We start from the raw sequence: 18,396 nt of genomic DNA, 5'->3' as shown, positions 1-18,396 counted from the left end.
AATGGAGGTGGACTTAGACAGAAAACAACTGGGAAACAGAGAGATACTGTAGGGACGTTGCTAAAGGATTTACCCACAATCTGTGTGTTCCTGTTTCATGCATGTGTGTGTGCCTCACCTGTCTGCTGCGTATGAAGGTGAAGTCGGGGGGGGCCATGCCCAGACCTACACAGATCCTAGCCAGCTCTGAGGCCACACTGGGACCCATGGAGGAGGGCTGGTGGGCCTGCAGGGGAGGGACTGCTGCTGCGGACACAGGTGACACTAAGTCTCCCATCCTTGCCGCTGAGACAGGCAGAGATGTCGGAGGTGGAGAGGATGAGGGTAGAAGGAGAGAGGGGGTGAAAAGAGAGGAGGGTGTGCGATATGGGGAGAGGTAGAAGGAGGGAGAAACGACAGTTGAAAGGAAAGATGGGTAAGGACGAGAAGGGGAATGATGAAAAAGTGGTTTCATATTTGCATTATCTCCACTAAATCCCACAATAGCTCCACAACTACATGTTTACATCTAAACATGTAGTTAACCATGTATTTCCACTCACCCAGTTTCTTGGTGGCTCTTCTCCTGTTCTGCTGCTGTGTGTTGGAGGAGGAGAGACTAGTGGAGTCCGGGACAGAGCCAATGTTCAGCATCTCCTTCAGGGCCAGAGTCCCCTTCTACACACACGAGAACAACCAATCACAATTAGTCTACAACAAACCACAAGGAATGAGCGGATAAATGTAATTGAAGAGTTTGATGTGGGCCCTGAGTGCACTATAACAGAACACCAACTAGTGACTGTACTAGTCTAGTACCCACCATAGCGAATGACTGCGGAGACAGCGGCTCCTCCGATTGACTCGTTGGCTCGTTGCCCTTAGTGATCTTCAGGTTGGCGATCAACTCCTCAAACTCTGTCTGCTGGAGACAGGTGGGTAAGACGGTGTGTATGTGTGTGTGTGTGTGTGTGTGTGTGTGTGTGTGTGTGTGTGTGTGTGTGTGTGTGTGTGTGTGTGTGTGTGTGTGTGTGTGTGTGTACCTTCTTTGTGGCGTTCTGAGCGGGAAACAGAGTGTTGACATCTTCATTTCTCTTCAGCAGTCTGATACTTCCTGCTGGACCCTATAAAACAACATGAAGTTTAACACACACACACACACACGTTGTATCGCTCTCTCTTTCCCAGACACACATATCTCTTACACACCTCATTTCCCTTCACAGAACTCACACACACTGACATCTTTCAACAATAAAAAATAAGAAAAATCCCTCCCCAAACTCCCTCCATCTCCCGACAACATCAAAATGTTATTTCATCTTCACCCATCTGGATTTGTTTGACTAAACTAACAACTTAGTCTACACACAGCCCTGTAATAAACCCTACGCACAGCCCTGTAATAAACCCTACACACAGCCCTGTAATAAACCCTTCACAAAGCCCTGTAATAAACCCCTCACACAGCCCTGTAATAAACCCCACGCACAGCCATGTAATAAACCCTACGCACAGCCCTGTAATAGACCCTACGCACAGCCCTGTAATAAACCCTACACACAGCCCTGTAATAAACCCTACACACAGCCCTGTAATAAACCCTACACACAGCCCTGTAATAAACCCTACGCGCAGCCCTGTAATAAACCCTACACACAGCCCTGTAATAAACCCTACGTACAGCAATCAGCTTTCACAAAGTGCATTTTATTGACTAGTTTCATTTCATTTGTAGTCCTGACTCCACTGGCTAAGCTGACTGCTGAGGATGAGAACCCTGGTCACTGTCTGCTATTGGTCTACAGCTGGAGGTGATGATGGGAGCTAAAGTAAGGACCAAAGAGACGTGCTTCAATGTTTAGGAATGTGTATGGTTCAAAGGTTATGGATATAGGTGCATAAGGGTTCAAAGGTTAGAATGAAATGGTGATTTACAGGTTTGGGGGGTTGTTGTTGTTGACTCTGGGGTTGGTTCCTGCCCTGTTGCCCCTGGAACTGCCCTTCCTGTCCGGGAGACCCTGGACCCCAGGCAGAATTACACGCCTGGGGACAGACACACACAGATGTACAATAGCTTTAGTCACACACAAACACAAACAAACACTGCTACACTCACAATGTGAGTATGGTAACACTTCACATTGACACTGGTACAGACACACTTATGAATGGACTCACATTGTTTTGTTGCCAGTGGGCTGGTGGTTTCTGGGGCATTCCAGAACTCTGCAGAGACTGCCACACATTACTGAACTCCTCATCTTTACCCTGCACTCACAGGGAGATTGATGTTACACACTCTACTACAGAGAAATGTGGCATTGTAGAGAAAAACTCAAACACAGAGAGAGCGAACCAGAGAGGAGAGAGAACAAACACAGGCTGACCTTCGGCTGGTGTTTCTGGCTGAGGGCATTGTGGTGCACATTTTTGTTCCCCTGAGTGTCTGCCCTGAGAATGTTTTGTCTGCCGTTCTGCTGCTGAGAGAAACAGAGACAGACACAGAGGGAGAGACGGAGAGAGAAGGGGAGCGACAGACAGACGGAGGGTGGGGAGGGAGGGAGAGACAGAGAGAGAGGGAGAGAGAGACAGAGAGAGTCAGAGAGAGAGGGAGAGAGGGAGAGACATAGGGAGGGAGAGGGAGAGAGGGAGGGACATAGGGAGGGAGAGAGGGAGGGACATAGGGAGGGAGAGAGGGAGGGACATAGGGAGGGAGAGAGGGAGAGACATAGGGAGGGAGAGAGGGAGAGACATAGGGAGGGAGAGACATAGGGAGGGAGAGAGGGAGAGACGGGTAGAGACAGAGAGAGGGAGAGGGAGAGAGGGAGAAACACATGGTGGGGGGGAGAGACATGGGGGGGAGGGAGGGAGAGAGGGACATACATGGGAGGGGGAGGGAGGGAGGGAGGGAGGGAGGGAGGGAGGGGAGGGAGGGAGGGAGGGAGGGAGGGAGGGAGAGGGAGGGAGGCGGGAGGGGAGGGAGGGAGGGAGGGAGGGAGAGAGAGACATACATGGAGGGGAGGGAGGGAGGAGAGAGACATACATGGGAGGGGGGAGGGAGAGAGAGACATACATGGGAGGGAGGGAGAGAGAGACATACATGGGAGGGAGGGAGGGGAGAGACATAGGAGGGAGGGAGGGAGGGAGAGGGACAGAGAGAGGAGAGAGAGGGAGAGAGAGAGAGGAGAGAGAGAGACAGAGAGAGGAGAGAGAGACGAGGGAGAGATGAGACGGGGGGCGGGAGAGAGAGAACGGAGGCGGTGAGAGAGACGGAGGCGGGAAGAGACGGAGGGCGGGAGAGAGAGACGTGAGGGCGGGAGAGAGAGGAGACGGAGGGCGGGAGAGAGAGACGGAGGGCGGGAGAGAGAGACGAGGGCGGGAGAGAGAGACGGAGGGCGGGAGAAGAGAGAGACGGAGGCGGGAGGAGAGAGACGGAGGGCGGGGATGAGAGACGGATGCGGGAAGGAGAGTACGCGGGCGCGGAGAGAGAGACAGGAGGGAGAGAGAGACGGAGGGAGAGAGAGACAGAGGAGAGGAGGACAGGAGGGAGAGAGACAGGAGGGAGAGAGGAGGACAGGCAGGGAAGAGACAGGAGGGGAGACAAAGGGGGGAGGGAGGACATAGGAAGGGAGGGAGAAGACATAGGAGGGAGGGGAGGGACATAGGGAGGGAGTGCGAGAGAGGGAGAGGAGAGGACATAGGGAGGGAGTGGGAGAGAGGACGGGAGATGGAGAGGAGAGACATAGGGAGGGAGGGAGAGACAGGGATGGGAGAGGGAGAGAGGGAGAGAGGAGGAGAGAGGAGGGGGGAGGGACATTAGGGAGCGGAGAGAGGGAGGGACATAGGGAGGGAGAGAGGGAGGGACATAGGAGGGAGAGAGGAGAGACATAGGGAGGGAGAGAGGGAGAGACATAGGGAGGGAGAGAGGGAGAGACATAGGGAGGGAGAGAGGGAGAGACATAGGGAGGGAGAGACATTGAGAGGGAGAGAGGGAGAGACATAGGGAGGGAGAGAGGGAGGGAGAGACGGGTAGAGACAGAGAGAGGGAGAGGGAGAGAGGGAGGAAAACACATGGTGGGGGGAGAGACATGGGGGGGAGGGAGGGAGAGAGACAGGAGGGAGACAAAGGGAGGGAGGGAGAGACATAGGGAGGGAGGGAGAGACATAGGGAGGGAGGGAGGGACATAGGGAGGGAGTGGGAGAGAGGGAGGGAGAGACCATAGGGAGGGAGTGGGAGAGAGGGAGGGAGAGACATAGGGAGGGAGTGGGAGAGAGGGAGGGAGAGACATAGGGAGAGAGGGAGGGACATAGGGAGGGAGAGAGGAGGGACATAGGGAGGGAGAGAGGGAGAGACGGGTAGAGACAGAGAGAGGGAGAGGGAGAGAGAGGGAGAAACACATGGTGGTGGGAGAGACATGGGGGGGAGGGAGGGAGAGAGAGACATACATGGGAGGGAGGGAGGGAGAGAGAGACATACATGGGAGGGAGGGAGGGAGAGAGAGACATACATGGGAGGGAGGGAGGGAGAGAGAGACATACATGGGAGGGAGGGAGGGAGAGAGAGAGACATACATGGGGGGGAGGGAGGGAGAGAGAGACATACATGGGAGGGAGGGAGGGACATACATGGGAGGGAGGAGAGAGAGAGACATACATGGGAGGGAGGGAGGGAGGGAGAGACATACATGGGAGGGAGGGAGGGAGAGAGAGACATACATGGGAGGGAGGGAGGGAGAGAGAGACATACATGGGAGGGAGGGAGGGAGAGAGAGACATACATGGGAGGGAGGGAGGGAGAGAGAGACATACATGGGAGGGAGGGAGGGAGAGAGAGACATACATGGAAGGGAGGGGAGGGAGAGAGAGACATACATGGGAGGGAGGGAGGGAGGGAGAGACATACATGGGAGGGAGGGAGGGAGGGAGAGACATACATGGGAGGGAGGAGGGCGGGAGAGACATACATGGGAGGGAGGGAGGGAGAGACATACATGGGAGGGAGGAGGGAGGGAGAGACATACATGGGGGGGAGGGAGGAGAGACATACATGGGGGGGAGGAGGGAGGGACATACATGGGGGGGGAGGGAGGGAGAGAGAGACATGGGGGGAGGGAGGGAGAGAGAGACATGGGGGGAGGGAGGGAGAGAGAGAGACATGGGGGGGAGGGAGAGAAGACATGGGGGGAGAGAGGAGGGACAGACATGGGGGGAGAGAGCGACATGGGGGGAGGAGGAGGAGAGAGAGACATGGGGGGAGGGAGGGAGAGACATGGGGGGAGGGAGGGAGAGAGAGGACATGGGGGGGGAGAGGGAGGGGGAGGAGGAGAGACATGGGGGGGAGGGAGGGAGAGACATGGGGGGGAGGGAGGGAGAGACATGGGGGGGAGGGAGGGAGAGACATGGGGGGGAGGGAGGGAGAGACATGGGGGGGGAGGGAGGGAGAGAGACATGGGGGGAGGGAGGGAGAGAGACATGGGGGGAGGGAGGGAGAGAGACATGGGGGAGGGAGGGAGAGAGACATGGGGGGAGGGAGGGAGAGAGACATGGGGGAGGGAGGGAGAGAGACATGGGGGAGGGAGGGAGAGAGACATGGGGGGGAGGGAGGGAGAGAGACATGGGGGGGAGGGAGGGAGAGAGACATGGGGGGAGGGAGGGAGAGAGACATGGGGGGGAGGGAGGGAGAGAGACATGGGGGGAGGGAGGGAGAGAGACATGGGGGGGAGGGAGGACATACATGGGAGGGAGAGAGACATGGGGGGAGGGAGGGAGGCATGGGGGGGAGGGAGGGACATACATGGGAGGGAGAGACATACATGGGAGGGAGGGAGAGAAATACATGGGAGCGAGGGAGGGAAATACATGGGAGGGAGAGACATACATGGGAGAGAGGGAGAGAATACATGGGAGCGAGGGAGAGAGACATGGGGGGGAGAGGACATGGGGGGGAGGGAGGGAGAGAAATACATGGGAGCGAGGGAGAGAGACATGGGGGGAGGGAGGGAGAGAGAGACATACATGGGAGGGAGGGAGGGACATACATGGGGGGAGCGAGGGAGAGAGACATGGGGGGAGGGAGGGAGAGAGCGACATACATGGGAGGGAGGAGGGACATACATGGGGGGAGGGAGGGAGAGAGAGACATGGGGGGAGGGAGGGAGAGACATGGGGGGAGGGAGGGAGAGAGAGACATGGGGGAGGGAGAGAGACATGGGGGGGAGGGAGGGAGAGAGACATGGGGGGAGGGAGGGAGAGAGACATGGGGAGGGAGGGAGAGAGACATGGGGGAGGGAGGAGAGAGACATGGGGGGAGGAGGGAGAGAGACATGGGGGGAGGGAGGGAGAGAGACATGGGGGAGGGAGGGAGAGAGAGACATGGGGGGAGGGAGGGAGAGAGACATGGGGGGAGGGAGGGAGAGAGACATGGGGGGAGGGAGGGAGAGAGACATGGGGGGAGGGAGGGAGAGAGACATGGGGGAGGAAGGGAGGGACATTACATGGGAGGGAGAGAGACATGGGGAGAGGGAGGCATGGGGGGGAGGGAGGGGACTTACATGGGAGGAGAGACATACATGGGAGGGAGGGAGAGAAATACATGGGAGCGAGGGAGGGGACATACATGGGAGGGAGAGACATACATGGGAGGGAGGGAGAGACATATACATGGGAGCGAGGGAGAGAGGACATGGGGGGGGAGAGACATGGGGGGGGAGGGGAGGAGAGAAGAAATACATGGGAGCGAGGGAGAGAGAGAGACATGGGGGGGAGGGAGGGAGAGAAATACATGGGAGCGAGGGAGAGAGGACATGGGGGGGAGGGAGGGAGAGAAATACATGGAGCGAGGGAGGAGAGGACATGGGGGGGAGGGAGGGAGAGAGAGACATGGGGGGGAGGGAGGAGAGAGAGACATGGGGGGGAGGGAGGGAGAGAGAGACATGGGGGGGAGGGAGGGAGAGAGAGACATGGGGGGGAGGGAGGGAGAAACATACATGGGGGGGAGAGAGGGAGGGAGAGACATGGGGGGGGGCGGGAAAGTCTAATGAGTGGGAGATTTGACCCATTCTTATTTGAGTGTGTGTGGTTGTGACATGAGTACAGGTGTAATTTTCTCTATTCCAGTCCTACCTGTGTGGGTATGAAGGGTGAGCGTGGTGAGTGGTTAAGCCCAGACAGCTGTTCTTTGTTGTGTGCGTGGTGGTGGGAGGCGGCGGCAGGCTGGGGTTTGACGATGGCGGTCAGTTTGTGTGAACCCTGCTCAAAGCGGCATCCATGGCTCAGGTTGATTAAGGCACACGGAGGCAGCCTGTAGCCACGGCCCGACGCACACCTAGGCAGAATACAGTCACCCAGAACAACAGTCAGATCAGACAACAGACCACAGTCAGGCAGAATACAGTCACCCAGAACAACAGTCAGATCAGACAACAGACCACAGTCAGGTAGAATACAGTCACCCAGAACAACAGTCAGATCAGACAACAGACCACAGTCAGGTAGAATACAGTCACCCAGAACAACAGTCAGATCAGACAACAGACCACAGTCAGGTAGAATACAGTCTCCCAGAACAACAGTCAGATCAGACAACAGACCACAGTCGGGTAGAATACAGTCACCCAGAACAAGTCAGATCAGACAACAGACCACGGTCAGGTAGAATACAGTCACCCAGAACAACAGTCAGATCAGACAACAGACCACAGTCAGGTAGAATACAGTCACCCAGAACAGTCAGATCAGACAACAGACCACGGTCAGGCAGAATACAGTCACCCAACAGACCACGGTCAGGCAGAATACAGTCACCCAACAGACCACGGTCAGGCAGAATACAGTCACCCAGAACAAGTCAGATCAGACAACAGACCACGGTCAGGTAGAATACAGTCACCCAGAACAACAGTCAGATCAGACAACAGACCAGTCAGGTAGAATACAGTCACCCAGAACAGTCAGATCAGACAACAGACCACGGTCAGGCAGAATACAGTCACCCAACAGACCACGGTCAGGCAGAATACAGTCACCCAGAACAACAGTCAGATCAGACAACAGACCACAGTCGGGTAGAATACAGTCACCCAGAACAAGTCAGATCAGACAACAGACCACGGTCAGGTAGAATACAGTCACCCAGAACAACAGTCAGATCAGACAACAGACCACAGTCAGGTAGAATACAGTCACCCAACAGACCACGGTCAGGCAGAATACAGTCACCCAGAACAGTCAGATCAGACAACAGACGACGGTCAGGGAGAATACAGTCACCCAACAGACCACGGTCAGGCAGAATACAGTCACCCAGAACAGTCAGATCAGACAACAGACCACGGTCAGGGAGAATACAGTCACCCAACAGACCACGGTCAGGCAGAATACAGTCACACAGAACAACAGTCAGATCAGACAACAGACCACTGTCAGGGAGAATACAGTCACCCAGAACAGTCAAGTGAGACAACAGACCACGGTCAGGTAGAATACAGTCACCCAGAACAGTCAAGTGAGACAACAGACCACGGTCAGGTAGAATACAGTCACCCAGAACAGTCAAGTGAGACAACAGACCACGGTCAGGTAGAATACAGTCACCCAGAACAGTCAGATCAGACAACAGACCACAGTCAGGCAGAATACAGTCACCCAGAACAGTCAGATCAGACAACAGACCACGGTCAGGCAGAATACAGTCACCCAGAACAGTCAGATCAGACAACAGACCACGGTCACAAAACACAGGTACTTGGCATATAAAACACATAACCTAAAAGAAAATGTTTTGAGTCAAGGCCTGAAACACTTAACATAGACCTACGTGAAACAATGAAATACAGACAGACTGTACCTGATAGTAAGTCCCCCAGCAAACTCTTCATCAAACACAACCTCATACAAGATCTCAGCCTCCCGATCAGCTGCCACGGGAGAGAGGTTAACATCGGTTTAGAGACAGTTCAAAGACCAGAGGGTGGTCGCGTGTGTGTTTATGAGTAACAGACAGTGTGGGTGTGTTGTATATGAGAGAGAGAGAGAGACGTAACAGACAGTGTGGGTGTGTTGTATATGAGAGAGAGAGAGAGAGATAACAGACAGTGGGTGTGTTGTATATGAGAGAGAGAGAGAGAGACGTAACAGACAGTGGGTGTGTTGTATATGAGAGAGAGAGAGAGAGACGTAACAGACAGTGGGTGTGTTGTATATGAGAGAGAGAGAGAGACGTAACAGACAGTGGGTGTGTTGTATATGAGAGGGAGAGAGAGATAACAGACAGTGGGTGTGTTGTATATGAGAGAGAGAGAGACGTAACAGACAGTGGGTGTGTTGTATATGAGAGAGAGAGAGAGAGACGTAACAGACAGTGTGGGTGTGTTGTATATGAGAGAGGAGAGAGAGAGAGAGATAACAGACAGTGGGTTGTGTTGTATATGAGAGAGAGAGAGAGACGGTAACAGACAGTGGGTGTGTTGTATATGAGAGAGAGAGAGAGAGACGTAACAGACAGTGGGTGTGTTGTATATGAGAGAGAGAGAGAGACGTAACAGACAGTGGGTGTGTTGTATATGAGAGAGAGAGAGACGTAACAGACAGTGGGTGTGTTGTATATGAGAGGGAGAGAGAGATAACAGACAGTGGGTGTGTTGTATATGAGAGAGAGAGAGAGACGTAACAGACAGTGTGGGTGTTGTTGTATATGAGAGAGAGAGAGAGAGATAACAGACAGTGGGTGTGTTGTATATGAGAGAGAGAGAGAGAGACGTAACAGACAGTGGGTGTGTTGTATATGAGAGAGAGAGAGAGAGACGTAACAGACAGTGGGTGTGTTGTATATGAGAGAGAGAGAGAGACGTAACAGACAGTGGGTGTGTTGTATATGAGAGAGAGAGAGACGTAACAGACAGTGGGTGTGTTGTATATGAGAGGGAGAGAGAGATAACAGACAGTGGGTGTGTTGTATATGAGAGAGAGAGAGAGACGTAACAGACAGTGTGGGTGTGTTGTATATGAGAGAGAGAGAGAGAGATAACAGACAGTGGGTGTGTTGTATATGAGAGAGAGAGAGAGAGACGTAACAGACAGTGGGTGTGTTTGTATATGAGAGAGAGAGAGAGAGACGTAACAGACAGTGGGTGTGTTGTATATGAGAGAGAGAGAGACGTAACAGACAGTGGGTGTGTTGTATATGAGAGGGAGACGTAACAGACAGTGGGTGTGTTGTATATGAGAGAGACGTAACAGACAGTGTGGGTGTGTTGTATATGAGAGAGACGTAACAGACAGTGAGTGTGTTGTATATGAGAGAGAGAAAGAAGTAACAGACAGTGGGTGTGTTGTATTTGAGAGAGAGAGACGTAAGACAGTGGGTGTGTTGTATATGAGAGAGAGACGTAACAGACAGTGGGTGTGTTGTATATGAGAGAGAGACGTAACAGACAGTGGGTGTGTTGTATATGAGAGAGAGAAGTAACAGACAGTGGGTGTGTTGTATATGAGAGAGAGACGTAACAGACAGTGGGTGTGTTGTATATGAGAGAGAGACGTAACAGACAGTGGGTGTGTTGTATATGAGAGGGAGACGTAACAGACAGTGGGTGTGTTGTATATGAGAGGGAGACGTATCAGACAGTGGGTGTGTTGTATATGAGAGAGAGACGTAACAGACAGTGGGTGTGTTGTATATGAGAGGGAGACGTAACAGACAGTGGGTGTGTTGTATATGAGAGAGAGACGTAACAGTGGGTGTGTTGTATATGAGAGAGAGAAGTAACAGACAGTGGGTGTGTTGTATATGAGAGAGAGAAGTAACAGACAGTGGGTGTGTTGTATATGAGAGAGAGACGTAACAGACAGTGGGTGTGTCGTAAATGAGAGAGAGACGTAACAGACAGTGGGTGTGTTGTATATGAGAGAGAGATGTAACAGACAGTGGGTGTGTTGTATATGAGAGAGAGAGAGATGTAACAGAAAGTGGGTGTGTTGTATATGAGAGAGAGACGTAACAGAAAGTGGGTGTGTTGTATATGAGAGGGAGAGAGACTTAACAGACAGTGGGTGTGTTGTATATGAGAGAGAGACGTAACAGACAGTGGGTGTGTTGTATATGAGAGAGAGACGTAACAGACAGTGGGTGTGTTGTATATGAGAGGGAGAAGTAACAGTGGGTGTGTTGTATATGAGAGGGAGAAGTAACAGTGGGTGTGTTGTATATGAGAGAGAGAAGTAACAGACAGTGGGTGTGTTGTATATGAGAGAGAGATGTAACAGACAGTGGGTGTGTTGTATATGAGAGGGAGACGTAACAGACAGTGGGTGTGTTGTATATGAGAGAGAGAAGTAACAGACAGTGGGTGTGTTGTATATGAGAGAGAGAGAGACGTAACAGACAGTGGGTGTGTTGTATATGAGAGAGAGAGAGACGTAACAGACAGTGGGTGTGTTGTATATGAGAGAGAGAGAGACGTAACAGACAGTGGGTGTGTTGTATATGAGAGGGAGACGTAACAGACAGTGGGTGTGTTGTATATGAGAGAGAGACGTAACAGACAGTGGGTGTGTTGTATATGAGAGAGAGAGAGACGTAACAGACAGTGGGTGTGTTGTATATGAGAGAGAGAGAGAGAGAGAGACGTAACAGACAGTGGGTGTGTTGTATATGAGAGAGAGAGAGAGATAACAGACAGTGGGTGTGTTGTATATGAGAGAGAGAGAGACGTAACAGACAGTGGGTGTGTTGTATATGAGAGAGAGAGAGACGTAACAGACAGTGGGTGTGACCACTCACCTCCCTTGATTCCGATGATGGTTCCTCTGAGGCCGAGGGGACAGAGAAGCTCTCTCTGACGTTGACCACCCGGTCAAACAGGTGGTACTCTGCATCCGGGTCAGGGACCACACCGTGCTGCTGCTCTAAGGGCTGGAGAGAGAGACACACACTACAGGATTCAGAGAAGTTGTGTGTGTTGGATCAACTATATGACAGACGAAGTATTAGATTTTCCTCTCCACACACAGGTAAAGACATTCCTCACCCTGAAGAGTAAATGTGGCTTGACGGTCACACGCACTTTCTTGCTGCTCTTCTTGACCTGAGAAACAGAGGGAGGTAAGAGGGACTACAGGAACACTACCAAAAGAAAGTCAATGAATCATTGACAGTGAAGGAAGGGCTTGTTGAGTAGTGTGTCCACCCATCTGCCTTATTCAGACAGATAAACAAGGGTAGAGGTGATGGATACATAGAAAAACAGAGGAGGAGTAGACAGATTTTTATTTTCTTATTTCACCTTTATTCAACCAGGTATTTATTTATTTTTCACCTTTATTCAACCAGGTAGGCCAGTTGAGAACAAGTTCTCATTTACAACTGCGACCTGGCCAAGATAAAGAAAAGCAGTGCGACACATACACCAACACACAGTTACACATAAACAAACGTACAGTCAATAACAATAATAGAAACATCTATATACAGTGTGTGCAAATGCTGTAAGATTGGGGAGGTAAGACAATAAATAAGCCATAGTGGCGAAATAATTACAACTTAGCATTAACACTGGAATGATAGATGTGCAAGTGGAGATACTGGGGTTCCAAGGAGCAAAATAAATAACAGTATGGGGATGAGGTAGATTGGATGGGCTATTTACAGATGGGCTATGTACAGGTACAGTGATCGGTAAGCTGCTCTGACAGCTGATGCTTAAAGTTAGTGAGGGAGATGTAAGTCTACAGCTTCAGTGATTTTTGCAATTCGTTCCAGTCATTGGCAGCAGAGAATTGGAAGAAAAGGCGGTCAAAGGAGGAATTTGCTTTGGGGATGACCAGTGAGATATACCTGCTGGAGAGCGTGCTACGAGTGGGTGCTGCTATGGTGACCAGTGAGCTGAGAAAAGGCGGGGCTTTACCTAGCAAAGACTTGTAGATGACCTGGAGCCAGTGGGTTTGGAGACGAATATATGAAGCAAGGGCCAGCCAAAGAGAGCATACAGGTCACAGTGGTGGGTAGTATATGGGGCTTTGGTGACAAAACGGATGGCACTGTGATAGACTGCATCCAATTTGCTGAGTAGAGTGTTGGAGGCTATTTTGTAAATGACATCACCGAAGGCAAGGATCGGTAGCATAGTCAGTTTTACGAGGGTATGTTTGGCAGCATGAGTGAAGGCAGCTTGATAAATGATTGACAGAGAATATTGATGACAGAGCCGAGGGAAGACCGATAAATGATTGACAGCCCCTAGTTACCTTAGCCACCTCCTCCTCGATCTGCTCCACGATGGCCGTGTCCAGGATCTGCAGGTCACATGACGCCCGGGCGATGTCGGCGACTGGGTGTGTCTTCAACCAGGAAGTGATCTCCTTCACCCTCTCCGCCCTGACGGAAAATCATCACCACCACTACCCTCATTATTACTATAACTGTTACAATCTACTTCATCGTTACACACCAACTTACTCCTTGTGTTTAAGAACATCTGAATGAAAGTGTTGCAAGTTTACCTGTTATGACTATATGACAGTGGAAATGATGAATGTTAAATGCATGAACATGTATACCCGTTTTGGTCCACTCCGGGCCAGATGTCGTCCTCGTAGAAGACATCGTCGTGACTGTTCCTGGACACCAGGTCAAACACCTCAGAGAACCTACAGGAGACACACAAGGCAGGTTACACACGCGCACACACTAATAATAACACGCACAATGCTGTTTCACACACACCTATCCAAGTACTCAGCCATCAGATCCTCCACAGCGACAGAATAGAGCCACTCCTTCTCAGTTCTCTTGGTGTAACCTGGCACCTCCTCATTCTTCTTATTGAACTTCAGGTTCAGACCCACGTTAGCCTTCTGCTCCCCATGGGGACTGTGGAGGGAGGGAGAACAGAAGAAACCGAGGGAGAACAGAAGAAACCGAGGGAGAACAGAACAAACAGAGAGAGAACAGAAGAAACAGAGAGAGAACAGAAGAAACAGAGAGAGAACAGAACAAACAGAGAGAGAACAGAAGAAACAGAGAGAGAACAGAAGAAACAGAGAGAGAACAGAACAAACAGAGAGAGAACAGAACAAACAGAGAGAGAACAGAACAAACAGAGAGAGAACAGAACAAACAGAGAGAGAAAAACACGGTTTATTAGACACAAACAAACCAACCTATATGATCAACAGTAGGGAATCAAATAGAGAATAGGCTGTCATTTGAAATTTGTTCTCACTTTTTCTTGGATCCTCTGCCGACGAAGATGCTGCCAGAGAATCTGGAGACGAGGTAGCCGGTGATGCCGAGGCGTGAGGCCAGAACGTAGCCTGGACTGTACTTCACACAGTATTTCTACAGACAGACAGACAGAGAGGAGGGTGAGCTTGGAAAGGGTGCGTGTTTAGTAATGTGGTGAGGCAGGGGAGGAGTGTGAGAGAGGTGTTGTTTTGAGAATGACTTACATGCTGGTTCTGTATTAAGGATTCCATCGGTGGTTCACAGGGCACCGTGAACACCACCCGCACCCGTCCCTCTTTGATGACATCACTGGACTCCTGCACCTGTGTGACCAAAGGGAAAAGCATGAAAGGCTTCTCACAGATCCTCATTTCATGACTCCACACATTTAGCTTCGTCAAGACTGTTGTTTTTAAGAGGAGGAAAGGGTAATGGAAAACAACAACAACTGGCATAAAAGTAGAGACAGGAAACAGAAAATTGTACCGACCTCTCCCATGGCACCGTAGTAGGGGTTCCCCACCATGAAAACCGTGGTCGTCGGGGGAAACAGCTCCTCCAGGGTCTTGAAGCGAGTGGATGACGAGTCAAAGGCTTTGATGTCCTGAGGGAGAGAGAGTTGTGTGTGTGTGAGACACCGACCATCCTTATCGTAGGCATTTTCCTGATATTGTTCATTACGATAAGAAGCCTATACCAGAGAAAAGTTACGGGTGATTTTTATGGGACAATTGACGGCTACAACAATCAAACTAGTAGTAGTATTATTATTTAAAGTTACCGTTTTATTTATTCTTATCGCACCAATTCTGGCCATTTATCACAGTATGGATTTGTCGTCTATAACGCCCAGCTCTAGCGTGTGTGTGTAGTAGGTCTTCCTGTGTGTGTACGCGCGTGTGCTTACCTTGACGATGGTCTGGTAGGGGAAGGGCAGTATCTGCTTGGACCACTGTTTCTCCAGGTGCACCTGTCCACTCTGCCCAGGTACATACTTCCTGCCTGTCAGCAGCTGGGTATACAAAACCACCGCCGTCTCATTCACCGTAATGCCCTTACGCTTGCCGAAACTGAGAGGGGAGACAGGTGGGAGGAGAGAGAAACAGAGGTATTATGGTAGGGAGAGCAGTCAGGCAAAACACAGGTCTCCCTAGAGGAAGAGGTCTTCTGACCAAAATGGGTCTTCTTGGTGAAATAAAGGTCAAGATTTAAAAAATGTAATAAGACTCATAGGATGGAACTTCTGCCAGAGAGAGTGCAGAAATCAAACATGCACAAGACCTCACTGAAAAACTGGTCCACTTTGATGGCAAATAGATGCTTACTGCTCAGTGATGCCCTGTACGTCCTTAACCCAGTCCTTCTGTTCCTTGTCACTGAGGTAGGTGACCTTAGTGGGGGGAGGAGAGTCCCCGTCGTACAGCTTCTGCATCCCTGCCGGCTCCTCCAGGAAGAACCTGGGAGGGACGGGTGAGTGATGGAGGGAAAGAGGAGAGAGAATATGTAGGGGAAAGGAGGGTTGGAAGTAGGAGAGAGATATTGATGAATATTGACAACTCGTGTACTTCAAAGTTATAGTCTAATGAGAAGTGAAGAAAGGGCAGAGCCAGAGGTGTTTGGTTTTGAGGGACAGTTCAGGTTTAGTACTGTAGTTCAGCCCTCATTAGACATGACCAGAACTGTGTGGCTCTTACTTGCTCTCCCCGTCAGACACTGCTACCACCCTGGCCTCCTCTAGGTGGGGCCAGTTGACAAACACAGACCGACCCAGGACCAGAGAGGCCACATTGTCACACACCTGAAATGGGGGGGGGGGGGGAGGGAAGGGAGGGGTGGTGAAAAACAATATCTACTACTTCTGCTCCAGACACATACTGTATATCTAACCATCCTTGACTCTTCATAGAAACCAGACTGTCTTCACTCACAGGTTCCTCCTTGCTAGGTGTGATCTCCAGCATCATGTTCTCTCCTCGGCTGCTCTGCTGGAACACCACCACCCCGTGCTTCTTCTTATAGAACTAGAGGCAGAAGACACACATGAAACATCTACAGATGAAACATACAAAGTATTCCGACTAAGATTGGGGAAAAAACGATTATCTTTGTCAATATTGGGGTGTAAATGGCAGCCGTGATAAAACAGTTAGCGAACTAACTTTGGTCAACTGAGTTCAACCCAGGATAACTGTTGACACTACACTTTTCACTCCACACATTTAGTAATGAAAGGATGCATTTGAAACTTCAAAAAGCAGTAAAACCTTTGTATGACTTAATACAATTATTTTTGTAATAGGATGGGGGGGAAGGGCTTGGGCATTGATAGGCACACCAAAGATGACAAGCGATATATCCCAACATAGCCCACTGAAGAAGCAGGATAACTTTGTTTCATTTTGATGTGGCAGTGAATGGCCCAGGGACAGATGGTCTCAACGAGGAGCTCGCTGTTCGACCACTCAGACATGAACGCAGTTACAGGCCCGGCTTCGAGTAAGCGGCAGGTGCACAATCAATATCCATCTTCATAACATGGATGAAGCCTGAGCTGGAATGTGAAGCTGAGGCCAGGTTCAGGTACAACAGCTGACGTAAGATGAGACAAAACTAAACTCTTTTAGAGTGTTGTGTTGCAGAACAGCTGACTGAACAACATTCAGATCAATAAGACCAAATGTTTCCACAGAAACGGCGTCTCTTTACAGTGACATGATCAAACGTTCAAACAAAGTAGTCCCTTGTTGTAGCAAAGGTATTGTAGAGAACGAGTTTCATGAAACGCCACACACTTTGCAATTTGTCAGATATATCATCAAACGAGTCTAGCTATTACTGTAGCGAATTGTAGTCTGTCTGTGGTACCTTGTGTCTGATGTGCTTTAAGGTGGGGAAGCCACAGAAGTAGAGCTGGCTGCTGTTGATACTGCGCCCCACGTGGCTCAACGACACGTGCCACGCATCCATGGGAACCGGTGTCACTCTGGAAACCACCAAACACATCACTGTATGTTAGCCTCATGGAATGTGCATGTGTATAACTGTGAGTGTGTGTGTGTGGGCGTGTCTCACCTGACATGGCAGTGCATGATGTTGGGGAACAGGTCAGGCAGGGTGGAGGTGGAGGGGTAGTCTAGCTCAGCGTGGTAGCTGTACACAGCACACTGTGTGTGGCGGTTACGGGCCTTCTCAGCCTTGGTCATGTGATCGTTATAAGGCTCCATCGCAGCAAGCAGACATCTCTGGAAAGGAAACGTGCAAATAAGCAAAATAAGACAAAGACATGTATGAAGTATGTAATTGACTTGTATTTATGTGTGTGTGTCTACGTACCTCGTCAATGAAGGGGATGAGCACCACAGCCTCCCACTCCTGTTGTTTCCCATTAAGGTCTGTCTTGAAGTCCAGAGGGTAATACTCAATGATGCTAGAACTCTCTGATGTCATCAGGTGCTGCACAAAGAACAAAATACAGGTATCAGAACTGTGTGTGTGTCATAGGTCCCCACAATGCTGCTATGTGCGCGCGTGTCTGTCGGTCTGTTACCCTATAGCTCTGGGGCAGCAGGTCTTTGCTGGCAGAAGGCAGGACTCCCAGCAGCTGCTGGAAGGGCATGAAAGGCTTGCCCATGTCAAAGGTCAACTTCAGATGGGCTATGTTCCGCACATCTGACAGGAAGGGGGCATAGTGGTGCGGGTAATACCTAGAACAGAGGGAGGTATTAGTACACACGCAGAGACAGAGATCAACAGGAGAGCGCGCGAAAGGAGATGGGAGATAGAGGAGAGGAGACAAGGAGAGAGAGAGGGGGGGATACAGGAGAGAGAGAGGGGGGGGATACAGGAGAGAGAGAGGGGGGGGATACAGGAGAGAGAGAGGGGGGAGAGAGAGAGAGGGGGGATACAGGAGAGAGAGAGGGGGGGATACAGGAGAGAGAGAGGGGGGGGATACAGGAGAGAGAGAGAGGAGGGATACAGGAGAGAGAGAGGGGGGGGGGGGATACAGGAGAGAGAGAGGGGGGGGATACAGGAGAGAGAGAGGGGGGATAGGAGAGAGAGAGGGGGGGGATACAGGAGAGAGAGAGGGGGGGGGATACAGGAGAGAGAGAGAGGAGAGAAAGAGAGGGGGGGATACAGGAGAGAGAGAGGGGGGGGATACAGGAGAGAGAGAGAGAGGGATACAGGAGAGAGAG

At 51.0% G+C, this 18,396-nt stretch overlaps 1 protein-coding gene across 1 annotated transcript in view; it reads right to left on the bottom strand.

Moving 5' to 3' along the window:
* xrn1 (5'-3' exoribonuclease 1) overlaps positions 1 to 18,396 on the bottom strand; it is a 37,941-nt gene that overhangs the window by 2,669 nt on the left and 16,876 nt on the right. The window contains 26 exon segments of the mRNA XM_031807347.1: positions 119 to 285; positions 543 to 657; positions 803 to 904; positions 1,023 to 1,103; positions 1,918 to 2,025; positions 2,161 to 2,250; positions 2,370 to 2,462; positions 7,105 to 7,306; positions 8,828 to 8,897; positions 11,762 to 11,803; positions 11,806 to 11,893; positions 12,009 to 12,065; positions 13,225 to 13,354; positions 13,537 to 13,626; positions 13,703 to 13,849; positions 14,202 to 14,317; positions 14,428 to 14,526; positions 14,694 to 14,807; positions 15,111 to 15,273; positions 15,529 to 15,660; positions 15,898 to 16,001; positions 16,132 to 16,224; positions 17,069 to 17,186; positions 17,276 to 17,445; positions 17,537 to 17,656; positions 17,751 to 17,907. Of these exon segments, the coding sequence (XP_031663207.1) occupies positions 119 to 285; positions 543 to 657; positions 803 to 904; positions 1,023 to 1,103; positions 1,918 to 2,025; positions 2,161 to 2,250; positions 2,370 to 2,462; positions 7,105 to 7,306; positions 8,828 to 8,897; positions 11,762 to 11,803; positions 11,806 to 11,893; positions 12,009 to 12,065; positions 13,225 to 13,354; positions 13,537 to 13,626; positions 13,703 to 13,849; positions 14,202 to 14,317; positions 14,428 to 14,526; positions 14,694 to 14,807; positions 15,111 to 15,273; positions 15,529 to 15,660; positions 15,898 to 16,001; positions 16,132 to 16,224; positions 17,069 to 17,186; positions 17,276 to 17,445; positions 17,537 to 17,656; positions 17,751 to 17,907 (2,968 nt within the window).

The sequence above is a fragment of the Oncorhynchus kisutch genome, linkage group LG27, assembly GCF_002021735.2.
Source record: "Oncorhynchus kisutch isolate 150728-3 linkage group LG27, Okis_V2, whole genome shotgun sequence".
NCBI lineage: Eukaryota > Metazoa > Chordata > Actinopteri > Salmoniformes > Salmonidae > Oncorhynchus > Oncorhynchus kisutch.
The sequence above is the reverse complement of the archived record's forward strand: the minus strand, read 5'-3'. Positions and strand labels throughout refer to the sequence as shown.